The sequence below is a fragment of the Pseudophryne corroboree genome, chromosome 3 (genome assembly GCF_028390025.1).
Source record: "Pseudophryne corroboree isolate aPseCor3 chromosome 3, aPseCor3.hap2, whole genome shotgun sequence".
NCBI classification, from domain to species: domain Eukaryota; kingdom Metazoa; phylum Chordata; class Amphibia; order Anura; family Myobatrachidae; genus Pseudophryne; species Pseudophryne corroboree.
Window position 1 is genome coordinate 323,626,927 of NC_086446.1, and position 17,488 is coordinate 323,644,414.

Here is a 17,488-nt window from a genome sequence, read left to right on the forward strand (position 1 = left end):
CGTCAGTATGCTGCAGGATCCCGGTGTCGGTATGCTGACCGGCGGTCAGGAGACATTCGGTCAGCCATACCACTCCCCTAGACAAGTACTTGACCTGATTGTTAAAGCAAAAAGTAGAGGTGCAATATCTAGATGGTATTCCCTTCTGATTACATCGAACACGTCTACAAAACTATCCTCGCTTAGCAAATGGGAAATTGATCTTGCATGCACTATATCAGAGGATGAATGGTGATCAGTATTTCGTACTTGTTTTACTTTATCTAAATGCATGTCCCATGTAGAACAATTCTATAAAATTCTTCATAGACTGTATTTAACACCCGCTCTCCTTCATTGTATGTGGCCCACTACATCTGATGAATGTTGGCGTAATTGTGGAACAGTGGGTACTCTTTATCATATATTTTGGTCTTGCCCTTTAATTAAAAATTTCTGGAACCAGGTTTTCTGGCTCATTTCAACGGTACTGGAACTTCCCTTGACCCCTAACACTAAATTAGCTTTATTACATTTACTACCGGAAATTATTTCTCCCTCTGACAGATATGTCATGGGTCATATTTTAACTTCTGCAAAGCTTCTACTAGCACGAAACAGGTGCACGCCTTTAATTCCTTCATTTACAGAGGTCAAAAATGCTGTGCAATCTCACTTTGAATTTGAAACGGCAGGTGCCCCTTACTCTAGCTCTCAGAACAAAATGGTCTGCTTGGAGCACTTACAAAATACAACAGTCCCTCTAGATATTTACTACAAGGTGGCTCATTTTTACTGTAAAGTTGTTGGTATGCTTTTCTTTCCAGTTCTTCTGGTTATCAATAGTTGAATCTTATCTCTCTTTAACCGTAAAACACTGTGTTTCCTCTGATTATGTGATATTGTATGGCTTAATCTTTTCCCGATGCATTGAATGTACCTAATGCGTTATCCCTCCCTTTTCCCTCCCTTTTTTATTTCTGTAACCTCTCCCCGTTCTCTGTGTAATCTTTGACAAATACTAATAAAAATGTAAATTTGAAAAAGAAAAAGAAAGAAATGATTTACCGCTGGCATGTGTTATCACACATATGCAGGTACAGGGGCTCCAACAGGAGCCAGTTCCTGCGGTGTGTAAAAGTAAAGTGATCACATTTGTTTTCACTTTACTTTCACTTCCATGGAACGCTTGCACGCTAGTGGCGAGTGATGCGGAGTGCTTTTTGCAATCTGTAACTATAGGCTACAATAGCAAGTGCCATCTTCAGGTGACACTAACAACCGGGGCCAAGCTCCGTAATGCATCGGAACCACCATAGATACATTTGAAGAATGCTTTTTTATTTACAGCTACCCCCAGCAAAAAAAATTGATAAATAGCCCCCAATGTGCACAACTTTCTTTGCTGTTATCAAATCTGAACTGTAGGATTGCTATGTTATCCTGCTTCCATAAGCTGACTCTCTTTTCTTACTTTTGTATTCCTCTCCTCTTTTCCACAAAAATCCATAATAAAAGATTATCATTTATCATATCGAGCATAAGGGGTCATTCCGACCCGTTCGCCCGCTGCGTTTGAACTCAGCAGAGCGAACGGGTCCCTGCTGTGCATGCGCCGGCACCGTAGTGTGCCTGCGCATGCGGGACAGCCGAAGGCCATAGCAGGATAGCGATTGCCTCTGCCTGATTGACAGGCAGAGGCGATCGATGGGCGGGAGGTGGCGAAACGGCTGCGTTTAGCCGCCGTTCGTAGGTGCGGTCCGGCCAATGCAGGCGTGGCCGGACCGAACGGGGGGCGGGCCGCAGCGGATTAGTGATGTCATACGCAGCCGCTGCGGGCCAGGGAGCGAGGAGTAGCTCCCGGCAGCACGCTAAAGCTGCGCTGGCCAGGAGTTACTCCTGAAGTGCAAAGGCATCGCCACTGTGCGATGCCTTTGCACTTCTGCGAGGAGGGCCGGACTGACATGCGGGGCGGACTAGTCCCGTGCTGGGCGTCCCCCCGCATGTCAGGAAAGATGATCATAGCAGCTACGATCAACTCGGAATGACCCCCATAGATCCTGACTCTTGATGTTAGTAGACCGTGGTCAGTCTGCGCAAGCTAAAGATTACTCAGATTGTCCGTAGGATGTGGACAGGAAGCCTACAAAAACTGGTACAACACGCCCCTGTTTTAAAGAACAGTGCCGCTTGCCTTCCATGTGTCATGCCCACCCCACCCCTTGCTCCCAATGCTGCAGCATGTCAAACATGCTGGGGCCAAGAGGGAGCTGCTAGTGATATCTTAAGCCCTGTTCTGCACATTTGCAGAACAGGTCTTGCGCATGGGCTGACCCACAAACATTGGATTTGTACGTAAACCATAGGGTTTGTGTACAAATCTGTATCCGACCCATAATCCTCACACACCATTGCAAATTACCTGGAAGTGGCAATGTAATCATTGTCCAGTTTGGGTAATTGTGGAATGTTTGTGAAAACATTCCCTAATAAAAATGCATAGGTCTAAGAATTTAAAAATATATCAGAATAAATGTCCTTCATTTTACAAGATATATCTGCAAAATACTTTACGTATTGAGCTATAAATTTAAAACTAGTACTGGAATGCCATTCAGTTACAGAAAATAGGCAAATAATGTTTTACCATAGTCATCAAGAGACTGATGATAATGAGTACTACGCTAGTTTGCGCAGTGTCCAGTGTAACACTTAACACTTCTGATTGGCTGTGTACGAATGCACTGTTGATGATTGGTGCTACTTCGTTGTTCAGACGGGATACAGTTAATATGCTGTCAGGATCCCGGCGATCAGGAGACAGACGCCGGAATCCCGCCAGCCAGTGAAAATGCAGACAGACGGAATCCCATTAGACGCAACGTATTCCCACTCAGTTGGTGGGTCCACGCCACCAGTCGAGTGAGAATATAACCTGTGGCGAGCGAAGTGAGCCACCGGGCCCAAAGTTCCTGGGGAAATTTCTGCTGGATACGATTGCAGTGTGTAGCCCATAGGCTACAGCAGGCTACCGCCATCTTTAGCTGGCAGTAGCTGCTGGGCCAATTTTCCGAAGTTGGTAAATCTGGCAGCATGCCAGCTGACAGATCCCACTGCTGGTGGGAATGGAGGGAGCCCAGCAGGTACTGAAGATATTTGCTGTGGTACCTCTATGATACATTCAGGGGATGCTAAATATTTGCGGTTAACCCCCCCAAAATGAATAAGCCGCACAAGCAGACTCTGCTGCTTAGAATTATATATGGCATACCTATATTCCACGTGGGACCGCGGCTTTATCTTCATCCGACTTGCTATGTTACAGTGTAGCATAGCATTTCGTATACAGATACAGTCATGGTCGCACACAGAATTTAGGCATGCTTCATATCATTTTAATCAACATAGTCTGCTTGTGCATCCTATTCACATCATTTTGCGAATAAGATGTATTTTAATAGAAAAAGTCATACACAAAGATGCTCTGCACTACTGTGACTAGAAGAACGGTTCAACGTGCAGGGTAGATGTAAGTGGACACATCTGTATACATATTGATATTATTTCGGCCTTATTTGCTTTCTTTGTAACTACACCCCTTCATCCCCTGCAGTTGGAGGCAACACACATTTGTGAATCGTGGGCGGGGGTGTGTGTGGGGGGGTGTTCAATAAAATAGCTGATTTAAAAAAAAAATCTATTTCAAATGATGGGTGTTATGCAAGTAGTAGTTTAACCCACACACAGACTGTCTACCTGAGGTGGAAGCAACAGGTGACTTTATCATAATCATATATTAATGACATAGATATAAAATATATATATATATAACATTTTGTAAAAACACACACTCATAACATGAACTAACATATATTTAAAAAAAAAAGAATAATTTTTTAAATGGCATTCAGACATTCACTGTATAAAATATTAACACATTACACATTGAAAATACAGACTGAATATGTACTATTGATGCAGCTTGGAAGTAGGTTCCAAAGACACAGATATTAATATAATAGCTAAAGAGAAGATGGGCAAAGAAAAATGAAATAGCGTATGGTTATCGGGTAACCATCACACCATGGAGAAAAGGGGAAAGAAGCTGGATGGGAATTTTAATTAAGAAAAAAAGTAAAAAAATTAAATAAAAAAAAGGATAATAGCAGATTTTAGAAAACTGGTGTGTGTGCCGCCACACAATATAGTATTATGGTTATTTTCCACTCTTAGTTCAGTGTTTGCTTTTACAGATGTAATAAGCTTGTCCTATTGAATTCTGGTCTGCACCAGTGCAGTAACACTACATTTTTGTTTATAGTCCTCTATGTTCTAGGCTGGTCCTGGTGATCTTATATTTGAGCTTCAGTCAAGTCGTAGTACTCTGAAAAGAGAGGAAAAACTCGATAAAATAAGTGGTAAGTACAACAAATACACCTGACAGTGGACCTGATTCAGAGGAGCACACAGTCGCAGTTGCTGGTGCGTATATTTGTAGAGTTGCGGTGTTCATATTTTGCACATGCTGATTTCACCCGTCTCCACATGTACAAGCACACACTTAAAATACCCACTTTCAGTGTTTCTGCACACTGTAACCCTGCCGGTGATTCAAGACACTCCACCATCGGTGCACCATCGACACTTGCTCCTGCCCTATGGCAGGTGTAGTGTTTCCATATGAACATGGCCTCTGTGGCTGTTACTCTGCATCTGAGAACGCCCATGAAACTCCTATAAAACGGCCATGCAATGGATTTGTTTTGCACTCGCTTCAGGTCAACAACTGGGAATGCCCATAGTATTCCTTTGCCATTTCTGATACCACCAGTCCTGTATGCAACAGCGTTGTTATACATACTCTCAGAGTAATGCATGCGCCATAGGGGTTTTCACAATATGTGTCGCACGTGCAGTAGCAAATGATCGCTCAACTACGTGAACATCAGCATTGTATGTAGTTAGTGTGCTCCTCTAAATCAGGCCCAGTGTGTATACTCTTATGGATATGCCATACTAGAGTTCATATAGTGGGTGCTTACCAGGAAAAATAAATTGTTGTATCCTATTACTTACAAAATGATATTCCCATGCACTTATCTGTCTCATTAGTAACTGCAAACTGCCCACTGAGAAGCCAAGCAGTTAAAGAAAAAACTATTGGCCTTACACCACATTCCACATTGCTCTGTTGTTCATGTTGGCATCAGGATCACTGATGACAGTACCTGTATGCCTTTGCACTTCAGATGAGCAGCAGATGAAATCACTGGTCACAGAATAATGCGTGCATACCATGGGCTTGCTGCACAGATTATAATGCTACATTGCTACTTGTCTGAAGCATAGGACATGCAAACACTGTCATCATCAGTAATATTGATGTCAGCATGTTTCACACAGCAACTTCTGTTGGGATTGTGACATAAGCCATATCTATTCATATGCTTGTCTGAACAAGTTCTTAGTTTATATATTTTAGGATTGCAACATCAGAAAAAAAGGGACAACAAGCAAACTTATCTCACCACTTACAGTATACAAAAACATCTTTTTAACATATAGAGGACAAAAGCAAGTAGTAACCAGGCTGCACTCGGACCAAAAATAATTAATACATGAATTCACCAGAAACGGCCGTAGGCTTTTAATCGCCACTGTCTGCATTCTAATGTATATTTTATGATGTGACTTGTTACTGCACTGTTTATTTGTTAACTGCCCAAAATGCTATATGAGTGTATTTTGTGTTAAAATATTGACACATGTTTTTGCATAATGTATACATCCACTAGATGAAAGCTGTCTCAATATATCACAGAAGGGCATTCGGCATTGTTTGTTTATTCCCTCACAGACCCCATGTAATATTTATTGATATCAGTTTGCATCACGTTTTGAGGAAAACCAACATGAGCTCTTTACGGCTGTAGCACAGCAGTAATTAAAGCCTATTCACAACGGGAAAGTAAGCAATAAATAGGAGACAATACTATTGTATAACAGTGTATGTGGCTAATGATCTATGTAACTATTACACACTAACTATATATGTTACAATAATGCTAATATTGGAGATGGATACTTTATAAATAAGAAATCTGAACATAATAGCTATGCAGGAGAATGGGATATAGTACTACCTAATACATTTGCATTGAAACTATATAAACGCTGACCTCTCATGGGAACATTCCACTCCATTTCCCTTGATTATATCAGACTGTGGGGTTTATTCATGAAGCAGTGAAAAGAGTGGTGAAATACACTAGTGGAGAAGTTGCCCATGACAACCAATCAGCATCTCCCTTACATTTTATAGGCTCTACTTGATAAAGGCTTCCTTCAAAGCTGATTGGTTGCCATAGGCCACTTCATCACTGACCCTTTTCTCCACTGTTTTCACTGCTTCATGAATAGACCCCTGTGTTATGTAAATTGTTGCAATAGAATATTCTGCTATAAAAGTTTCTAACAACTGACACATCACTGTAATGGGCCCTACACATTTAACGAGGTGCCGCCGAGATGCCCGACGGCCGATACGGCCGACGGGCGACCCGGCGGCGGGGGGGCAGTGACGGGGGGAGTGAAGTTTCTTCACTCCCCCCGTCACCCGGCTCCGTAGACTTGCAGGCAAATATGGACGATCTCGTCCATATTGGCCTGCATGCACAGCCGACATGTCCCCAGCGATGAACGAGCGCGGGGCCGTGCATCGTTCATCGCTGGTGACTCCACACTGCACGATATGAACGTTATCTCGTTCATTAATGAACGAGATCGTTCATATCGTGCAGAAAGATCGGCATGTGTGTAGGGCCTATAACAGTTTTCTAGTGGCCAATTGAAACTCTCTATGAATAAAGGGAGCAAATCATCTGTGAATATTAGTAAACAAAAGGCAGTGAATAAGCACATTTCTATAATTAGGCCACTGTCCCATTATAATTGATATTAAAAGAAGAACAGTAAAAAGACGGCGACCACAATGTTTGTAGAATAAAAATGTTATTACACTGGTTTTCATAATTTTTTATTTTATATTTCACCACATTTTAAAATAAGAATATCTGTCAGTAAAAATTTTTAATATATACTAATAAAGTATTTGACTTTTATTCATTATTTTTTGTATGAGTGCACCCTGGTCACTACTTGCTTTTCTCTTATTTATGTTAGTATTCACTCTAGTTAGAAGCTCGAAATAGCTTCTTTATACTCAGTTGGAATAACACCAACATAGATATTAAGCAATACTCGAGCACAGGGCCCTACAATAATAGGACATAATTAAATTATAATACTGCTGCGGGATTGATATTTCTGTGGTAAAAACATTTTTGTTTACATTGTATATATTCAGTATGGGGAGTAATGAGCCTTATTTACCTGAAGCTGGAGGGATGTCCGCTCCAACAGTGCTTGTAGCACTCAGCGGTGGAGGAGGTGGTACAGCCCGTCTGTGGAGACACATCACAATCTGTTAGAAGTGTTGGCATTTTGCTTCTTTGTGAGATACTCTGAGTACAGTCTCATATGTTAAAGAGCATTCTTCCTATACCCCCTAACCACTGTATAACGCTGTAAAACTAACGTTTATATATGCCCGATTGATGTAAATAGAATTTAATTGTTCTGTGGAAGTAAAAAGTTGACTTCTGGCATGTCACATGCTGGACCCGGAGTCAGTCACTTTCTTACCAGGTCCATGTTCGGAAATACACTCCTTCCATGGTGAGCTGTGGCGGCTGGGCTGGTGTGTTTTTTAAACTGCAGTCAAGTAACCGCTGACTCTTTTCAAATTTCCTGCACTACTTAAACTAGTTCAGCCTCGGACCAGACTATTAGGTTACTTTAGCGTTTCTTGTGAGTCTTCTGTGTATCAGTCTTCAGTGCACCTTGATGCCAACCCAGTTTGTCCTACGGCTCCCTAGTCTGTTGTGTGCCTTTATGCCATAATTATTACTATTATCATGAACTGTTTTTATGGGTCTCCGCAAGGTGCCCACCATGCTTACAGTGAAAACAAAATTCTCTCTCTCTCTCCATATATATATATATATATATATATAAAAATACAAAAGATAACACCATAACAGAAATAAGACAAATACTGTGTGTAGGGTGGAGGGGGGGGGGTGGAGGTGGATGTGGATGTGGAGGGTAACAGGCAGTATAGAGAAACTCACTTGAAAAGAGAGAGAGACTTGAAAAGCAAGAAATGATGGGTTGCTCAGGAGGGAATTGGGACCAAGATAAAATCAGTGAACCTGAACCAATTTAGAGGGACAGACAGACAGGATCATACTCACCGGTGGGCAGTGGTGCAAGTAGATAAAAATTATTTGCGTGATACACATATGGGGGGCCGGATGCACATATGATCCCAATAGCGCAGTGACAGATACACATATGCCCCCAATAGTGGCAGATACACATATGCCCCCAATAGTGGAGTGCCAGATACACATATACTCCCAGTAGTGCAGGGCCAGATAAACACATATGCCTCCACGGTGCCAGATATGCCCTCACAGTGCCATATACAAATATGTCCCCCCAGTGCCAGATTCACATATGCCCCCACAGTGCCAGATACACATATGCCCCCAGTGCCAGATATGCCCCCACAGTGGCAGATAAAAATATGCCCCCATAGTGCAAGAAACACATATGCCCCACAGTACCAGATACACATATGCCCCCAGTGCCAGATATGCCCCCACAGTGCCAGATACACATATGAGCCCAGTGCCACAAATGCACCCCCACAGTGCCAGAAACACATATGCCCCCACTAGTGCCAGGTACACATATGAGCCCAGTGCCACAAATGCCCCCCCCACAGTGCCAGAAACACATATGCCCCCACCAGTGCCAGGTACACATATGCCCCCAGTGCCACGTATGCCCCCCCAGTGCCAGGTACACACGCTCCCCTGCTAACCGCAGCGTGCGCCTCTCCTGTGGCCCTCCTGTGTCTCCGGCGGCGGTGTGTCTTTCAAATGAGATGCCGGTTTGTGAGCCAATCAGAACTCGCGGACCAGCAGCCAATCAGGAGCCACAGCTGCCTGTCTGCGAGCTCTGATTGGCTTACGAACCGTGCCTCATTTCAGAGACATGCCACCACCGGAGACACAGGAGGGACACAGAAGAGGCACACGCTGCGCAGCGGCTGCAAGTATGGAGGTCGGGCAGGCGGTACTGTGTACCAGCTGGCAATTTCTTACCGGTACGCAGTACCACCCCGTACTGCATACTTGCAGCACTACCGGTGGGGAAAATGGAGAAAGGAGAACAGATGCAAACTAGTGACATGGATAGTGCTAGAAGAAGAGAATGAGGGAAGAGGATCCTGCCTGTAGAAGGGCTTACAGTCTATGAGGGCGGAGGTAACCAGAAGGTGAACTGGGAGTGAGGGTAGGGGGGCAATCAGAGGTACTGAGCAGAGTTGCCTGGAACTAGGGCTGAGAGCTGGCACCTACATATAGAACCCAAAAGCCAGAAAATTTCAAAAGACATAATAAAATAAAAAAGTAAATATATCCTGCTGCTTGGTGTTAATGCCACACACACAGATTTTTCACAAAGTGAACTCTTCTGAAGGGTGATGACAGTGGCAGTGTGAGAAAGGTAGGGGTAATCTTTACATGCTGTTTAGTATTTTTAAGTACCACTCTAAGCTACAGAAATACTATTTTTATGGAAAATGCTAAGTGCAGAAATAATAATAATAATAAATAAATAAGTCTGGTTTTTGTATTATGCTGTGACTACAGGCATGGCGCTGTGACTTCTTAAAAAAAAAGACTAATTAAAAAAAGGAGTCTTTTTATTGAAAAATATTAATGTGTGTGTGTGTGTTTTTATCTGAAAAGTGCATTTGCAGTTTTCATTTCTCTAACGTCCTAAGTGGATGCTGGGGACTCCGTCAGGACCATGGGGTTTAGCGGCTCCGCAGGAGACAGGGCACAATAATAAAAGCTTTAGGATCAGGTGGTGTGCACTGGCTCCTCCCCCCATGACCCTCCTCCAAGCCTCAGTTAGATTTTTGTGCCCGGCCGAGAAGGGTGCAATCTAGGTGGCTCTCCTGAGCTGCTTAGAATAAAAGTTTAAGTTAGGTTTTTTATTTTCAGTGAGTCCTGCTGGCAACAGGCTCACTGCTACGAGGGACTTAGGGGAGAGAAGTAAACTCACCTGCGTGCAGGATGGATTTGCTTCTTAGGCTACTGGACACCATTAGCTCCAGAGGGAGTCGGAACACAGGTCTCACCCTGGGGTTCGTCCCGGAGCCGTGCCGCCGACCCCCCTTGCAGATGCCGAAGTTGAAGAGGTCCAGAGGTCCAGAAACAGGCGGCAGAAGACTTTCAGTCTTCATAAGGTAGCGCACAGCACTGCAGCTGTGCGCCATTGTTGTCAGCACACTTCATACCAGCGGTCACTGAGGGTGCAGGGCGCTGGGGGGGGGCGCCCTGGGCAGCAATGTATTATACCTTTTTTATGGCTAAAATACATCACATATAGCCCTTGAGGCTATATGGATGTATTTAACCCCTGCCAGATCTCACAAACTCCGGGAGAAGAGCCCGCCGTTTTAGGGGGCGGGGCCTATTCTCCTCAGCACACGGCGCCATTTTCCTGCTCAGCTCTGCTGTGAGGAAGGCTCCCAGGCTCTCCCCTGCACTGCACTACAGAAACAGGGTTAAAACAGAGAGGGGGGGCACTTATTTGGCGATATGATTACATATGTGAAAATGCTATAAGGGAAAACACTTGTATAAGGGGTTGTCCCTGTATAATTATAGCGTTTTTGGTGTGTGCTGGCAAACTCTCCCTCTGTCTCCCCAAAGGGCTAGTGGGGTCCTGTCCTCTATCAGAGCATTCCCTGTGTGTGTGCTGTGTGTCGGTACGTGTGTGTCGACATGTAGAAGGACGATGTTGGTGAGGAGGCGGAGCAAATTGCCTGTATTGGTGATGTCACTCTCTAGGGAGTCGACACCGGAATGGATGGCTTATTTAGGAATTACGTGATAATGTCAACACGATGCAAGGTCGGTTGACGACATGAGACGGCCGGCAAACAAATTAGTACCTGTCCAGGCGTCTCAGACACCGTCAGGGGCTTGTAAAAACGCCCATTTACCTCAGTTGGTCGACACAGACACAGACACGGACACTGACTTCAGTGTCGACGGTGAAGAAACAAACGTATTTTCCTTTAGGGCCACACGTTACATGTTAAGGGCAATGAAGGAGGTGTTACATATTTCTGATACTACAAGTACCACAAATAAGGGTATTATGTAGGGTGGGAATAATCTACTTGTAGTTTTTCCTGAATCAGATAAATTAAAGGGTGTGATGATACGTGGGTTTCCTCCGATAGAAAATTATTGGAGGTATACCTTTTCCCGCCAGAAGTGAGGGCGAGTTGGGAAACACACCTTAGGGTGGATAAGGCGCTCACACGCTTATAAAAACAAGTGGCGTTACCGTCTCCAGATACGGCCGCCCTCAAGGAGCCAGCTGATAGGAAGCTGAAAAATATCCTAAAAAGTATATACACACATACTGGTGTTATACTACGACCAGCTATCGCCTCAGCCTGGATGTGCAGCGCTGGGGGGGCTTGGTCGGATTTCCTGACTGAAAATATTGATACCCTTGACAGGAACAATATTTTATTGACTATAGAGCATTTTAAGGATGCATTTCTATATATGCGAGATGCGCAGAGGGATATTTGCATTCTGACATCAAGAGTAGATGTGATGTCCATATCTGCCAGACGATGTTTATAGACACGACAGTGGTCAGGTGATGCAGATTCCAGACGGCACATGGAAGTATTGCCGTATAAAGGGGCGGTCCATCGGACCTGGTGGCCATGGCAACAGCTGGAAAATCCACTTTTGTTACCCCAAGTCACATCTCAGCAGAAAAGGACACAGTCTTTTCAGTCTCAGTCCTTTCGTACCCATAAAGGCAGGCGGGCAAAAGGCCAGTCATATCTGCCCAGGGTTAGAGGAAAGGGAAGAAGACTGCAGCAGGCAGCCCATTCCCAGGAACAGAAGTCCTCCACAGCTTCTGCCAAGTCCGCAGCATGACGCTGGGGCCATACAAGCGGACTCAGGTGCGGTAGGGGGTCATCTCAAGAGTTTCAGCACGCAGTGGGCTCACTCGCAAGTGGACTCCTGGATCCTACACGTAGTATCCCAGGTGTACATTGGAAATTCGAGACGTCTTCCCCTCACAAGTTCCTGAAGTCTGCTTTACCAACGTCTCCCTCCGACAGGGAGGCAGTATTGGGAAAAAATTCACAGGCTGTATTCCCAGCAGGTGATAATCAAAGTACCCCTCCTACAACAAGGGAAGGGGTATTATTCCACACTATATTGTGGTACTGAAGCCAAACGGCTCGGTGAGATCTAAAAGATTTGAACAATTACATACAAGGGTTCAAATCAAGATGGAGTCACTCAGAGCAGTGATAGCGAACCAGGACGATATGGTGTCACTGGATATCAGGGACGCTTACCTACATGTCCAAATTTTGCCCTTCTCACCAAGGGTATCTCAGGTTCGTGGTACAGAACTGTCACTATCAGTTCAGACGCTGCCGTTTGGATTGTCCACGGCACCCCGGGTCTTTACCATGGTAATGGCCGAAATGATGATTCTTCCTAAAAGAAATATGGACGCTTTCCTGATAAGGGCAAGGTCCAGAGAACAGTTGGCGGTCGGAGTAGCACTATCTCAAGTAGTTCTACGACAGCACGAGTGGATTCTAAATATTCCAAAATCGCAGCTTTTTCCGACGACACGTCTAATGTTCCCAGGAATGATTCTGGATACAGTCCAGAAAAGGATGTTTTCTCCCGGAGAAGAAGACCAGGGAGTTATCCGAACTAGTCAGGAACCTCCTAAAACCAGGAAAAGTATCAGTGCATCATTGCACAAGGGTCCTGTGAAAAATGGTGGTTTCTTACAAAGCGATCCCATTCGGTAGATTTCACGCAAGAACCTTTCAGTGGAATCTGCTGGGAAAATGGTCCGGATCGCATCTTCAGATGCATCAGCGGATAACCCTGTCTCCAAGGACAAGGGTGTTTTCTTCTGCGGTGGCTGCAGAGTGCTCATCTATGAAAGGGCCGCAGATTCGACATTCAGGACTGGGTCCTGGTGACCACGGATGCCAGCCTGAGTGGCTGGGGAGCAGTCACACAAGGAAAAATTTTTTTTCCAGGGAGTGTGATCAAGTCTGGAGACTTCTCTCCACATAAATATACTGGAGCTAAGGGCAATTAACAAGGCTCTAAGCTTAGCAAGACCTCTGCTTCAAGGTCAGCCGGTATTGATCCAGTGGGACAACATCATGGCAGTCGCCCACGTAAACAGACAGGGCGGCACATGAAGCAGGAGGGAAATGGCAGAAACTGCAAGGATTCTTCGCTGGGCGAAAAATCATGTGATAACACTCTCAGCAGTGTTAATTCCGGGAGTGGAAAACTGGGAAGCAGACTTCCTCAGCAGGCATAACCTCCACCCGGGAGAGTGGGGACTTCAGCGGGAAGTCTTCCACATGATTGTAAACCGTTGGGAAAAACCAAAGGTGGACATGATGGCGTCCCGCCTGAACAAAAAACTAGACAGATATTGCGCCAGGTCAAGGGACCCTCAGGCGATAGCGGTGGACGCTCTGGTAACACTGTGGGTGTACCAGTCAGGGTATGTGTTCCCTCCTATGCATCTCATACCAAAAGTACTGAGAATCATAAGAAGGAGATGAGTAAGAACGATACTCGTGGTTCCGGATGGGTCAAGAAGGACTTGGTACCCGGAACTTCAAGAGATGCTCACGGAAGAACCGTGGCCTCTACCTTTAAGAGAGGACCTGCTCCAGCAGGGGCCTTGTCTTTTCCAAGACTTACCGCGGCTGCGTTTGACGGCATGGCAGTTGAACGCCGGATCCTGAAAGGGCATTCCAGATGAAGTCATCCCTACCCTGGTCGAAGCCAGGAAGGATGTAACCGCAAAACATTTTCACCGCATTTGGCGAAAATATGTTGCGTGGTGTGAGGCCAAGAAGGTCCCTACAGAGGAATTCCAACTGGGTCGTTTCCTACATTTCCTGAAAACAGGACTGTCTATGGGCCTAAAATTAGGGTCCATTAAGGTTCAAATTTCGACCCTGTCGAATTTCTTCCAGAAAGAACTGGCTTCAGTGCCTGAAGTTCAGACGTTTGTAAAAGGGGTACTGCATATACAGCCTCCTTTTGTGCCCCCAGTGGCACCTTAGGATCTCAATGTTGTTTTGAGTTTCCTAAAGTCACATTGGTTTGATCCACTCACCACTGTGGAATTAAAATATTTCACATGGAAGGTGAAGATTCTATTAGCCCTGGCTTCAGCCAGGCGTGTGTCAGAATGGGCGGCTTTATCATATAAAAGCCCTTACTTAATTTTTCATTCTGACAGGGCAGAATTGAGGACTCGTCCTCAATTTCTCCTTAAGGTGTTTTCTGTTTTTCACATGAACCAACCTATTGTGGTACCTGCGGCTACTAGGGACTTGGAGGACTCCAAGTTACTTGACGTTGTCAGGGCCCTGAAAATATATGTTTCCAGGACGACTGGAGCCAGAAAATCTGACTCGCTGTTTAGCCTGTATGCACCCAACAAGATGGGTGTTCCTGCTTCTAAGCAGACGATTGCTCGCTGGATTTGTAGTACAATTCAGCTTGCACATTCTGTGGCAGGCTTGCCACAGCCAAAATCAGTAAAAGCCCATTCCACAAGGAAGTGGGCTCATCTTGGGCGGCTGCCCGAGGGGTCTCGGCTTTACAACTTTGCCGAGCTGCTACTTGGTCAGGGGCACACCCTGACTGAGGAGGACCTGGAGTTCTCTCATTCGGTGCTGCAGAGTCATCCGCACTCTCCCGCCCGTTTGGGAGCTTTGGTATAATCCCCATGGTCCTGACGGAGTCCCCAGCATCCACTTAGGACGTTAGAGAAAATAAGAATTTACTTACCGATAATTCTATTTCTCGTAGTCCGTAGTGGATGTTGGGCGCCCATCCCAAGTGCGGATTGTCTGCAATACTTGTACATAGTTATTGTTACAAAAATCGGGTTATTCTTGTTGTGAGCCATCTTTTCAGAGGCTCCTTCGTTGTTATCATACTGTTAACTTGGTTCAGATCACAGGTTGTACGGTGTGATTGGTGTGGCTGGTATGAGTCTTACCCGGGATTCAATATCCTTCCTTATTATGCACGCTCGTCCGGGCACAGTATCCTAACTGAGGCTTGGAGGAGGGTCATGGGGGGAGGAGCCAGTGCACACCACCTGATCCTAAAGCTTTTATTATTGTGCCCTGTCTCCTGCGGAGCCGCTAAACCCCATGGTCCTGACGGAGTCCCCAGCATCCACTACGGACTACGAGAAATAGAATTATCGGTAAGTAAATTCTTATTTTTGTATTACTATTCAGATTAGTTTAATTATAAGGAATAAGTAGGTCTAATTTTTACCATAAACCTTTTATTCTTATTGTCAATTTCATCTATCTCTCGGTGTACTTTGTATGTTTTAATATGTTTAGTCTATCTGCATATATTCAGATGTAATAGGAATAATAAGCAGTAAAAAATTGGTTTTATTGAAAGATGTAAAATAAATCATATCAAAGCCTAATAACTTTGGATTGTTAATGCCGGAAAGAATTAAAACATGGTTGATTAATGTTTCCAATACATAGCAATGTTTCACGGTATTAATATAATATGCAGGATTCCAATTTTTTTCATTAAAACATTATTGCAAAAAAAAAAAAAAAAAAAAAAAAAAAAAAATTGTTTAAACCCAAAAAGAAACAAAAAAATGGTTTTAACAGAAAAAAAATAATCTTTTTTTCTCTGACGTCCTAGTGGATGCTGGGAACTCCGTAAGGACCATGGGGAATAGCGGCTCCGCAGGAGACTGGGCACAAAAGTAAAAGCTTTAGGACTACCTGGTCTGCCCTGGCTCCTCCCCCTATGACCCTCCTCCAAGCCTCAGTTAGATTTTTGTGCCCGGCCGAGAAGGGTGCACACTAGGGGCTCTCCTGAGCTTCTTAGTGAAAAGTTTAGTTTTAGGTTTTTTATTTTCAGTGAGACCTGCTGGCAACAGGCTCACTGCATCGAGGGACTAAGGGGAGAAGAAGCGAACTCACCTGCGTGCAGAGTGGATTGGGCTTCTTAGGCTACTGGACACCATTAGCTCCAGAGGTACCGAACACAGGCCCAGCCTCGGAGCTCGGTCCCGGAGCCGCGCCGCCGGCCCCCTTACAGAGCCAGAAGCAAGAAAAGGTCCGGAAAAATCGGCGGCAGAAGACATCAGTCTTCAACAAGGTAGCGCACAGCACTGCAGCTGTGCGCCATTGTTACTCAGCACACTTCACACTCCGGTCACTGAGGGTGCAGGGCGCTAGGGGGGGGGGCGCCCTGAGCAGCAATGTAAAACACCTTGGCTGGCATAAATACACCACATATAACCCCCAGGGCTATATGGGTGTATTTTAACCCCTGCCAGAATTACCAAAAAAGCGGGAGAAAAGGCCGCCGAGAAGGGGGCGGAGCCTATCTCCTCAGCACACGGGCGCCATTTTCCATCACAGCTCCGCTGGAAGGACGTCTCCCTGACTCTCCCCTGCAGTCCTGCACTACAGAAAAGGGTAAAAAAGAGAGGGGGGGCACTAATTGGCGCAGTTTTATATTAACAGCAGCTATAAAGGAAAAGCACACTTGATAGTGGTATTCCTGTATATATATATAGCGCTCTGGTGTGTGCTGGCATACTCTCCCTCTGTCTCCCCAAAGGGCTAGTGGGGTCCTGTCCTCTATCAGAGCATTCCCTGTGTGTGTGCGGTGTGTCGGTACGATTGTGTCGACATGTTTGAGGAGGAAAATGAGATGGAAGCGGAGCAATTGCCTATTATACAGTTGTCACCCCCTAGGGAGTCGACACCTGAGTGGATGAGCTTGTGGAAGGAACTGCATGACAGTGTCAGCTCCTTACGACAGACAGTTGACGACATGAGACAGCCGGCTAATCAGCTTGTGCCTGTCCAGGGGTCTCAAACGCCATCAGGGGCTTTAAAACGCCCGTTACCTCAAATGGCAGACACAGACACGGATACTGACTCCAGTGTCGATGATGAGGAGACAAACGTGACTTCCACTAGGGCCACACGTTACATGATTGAAGCAATGAAAAATGTATTGCATATATCTGATAATACAAGTACCACTAAGAAGGGGATTATGTTTGGTGAGAAAAAACTGCCTGTAGTTTTTCCTGTATCCGAGGAATTAAATGAAGTGTGTGATGAGGCGTGGGTTTCCCCCGATAAAAAACTGATAATTCCTAAAAGGTTATTGGCATCGTACCCTTTCCCGCCAGAGGATAGGGCACAATGGGAAACACCCCCTAGGGTGGATAAAGCGCTCACACGCTTGTCTAAACA

At 45.1% G+C, this 17,488-nt stretch overlaps 1 protein-coding gene across 2 annotated transcripts in view; it reads right to left on the reverse strand.

Moving 5' to 3' along the window:
• Positions 1-3,683: 3,683 nt before the first annotated feature.
• The window catches only part of PRR29 (proline rich 29), a 32,351-nt gene continuing 18,546 nt past the window's right edge, over positions 3,684-17,488 (reverse strand). For both annotated transcript variants that reach the window (XM_063963518.1, XM_063963517.1), the window contains exons 6-7: positions 7,372-7,442; positions 3,684-4,363 (exon numbers count right to left, since the gene is read on the reverse strand). In XM_063963518.1, coding sequence (XP_063819588.1) covers positions 4,332-4,363; positions 7,372-7,442 — 103 coding nt within the window. In that variant the 3' untranslated portion in view covers positions 3,684-4,331. The remainder of the gene's footprint in view (positions 4,364-7,371; positions 7,443-17,488) is intronic.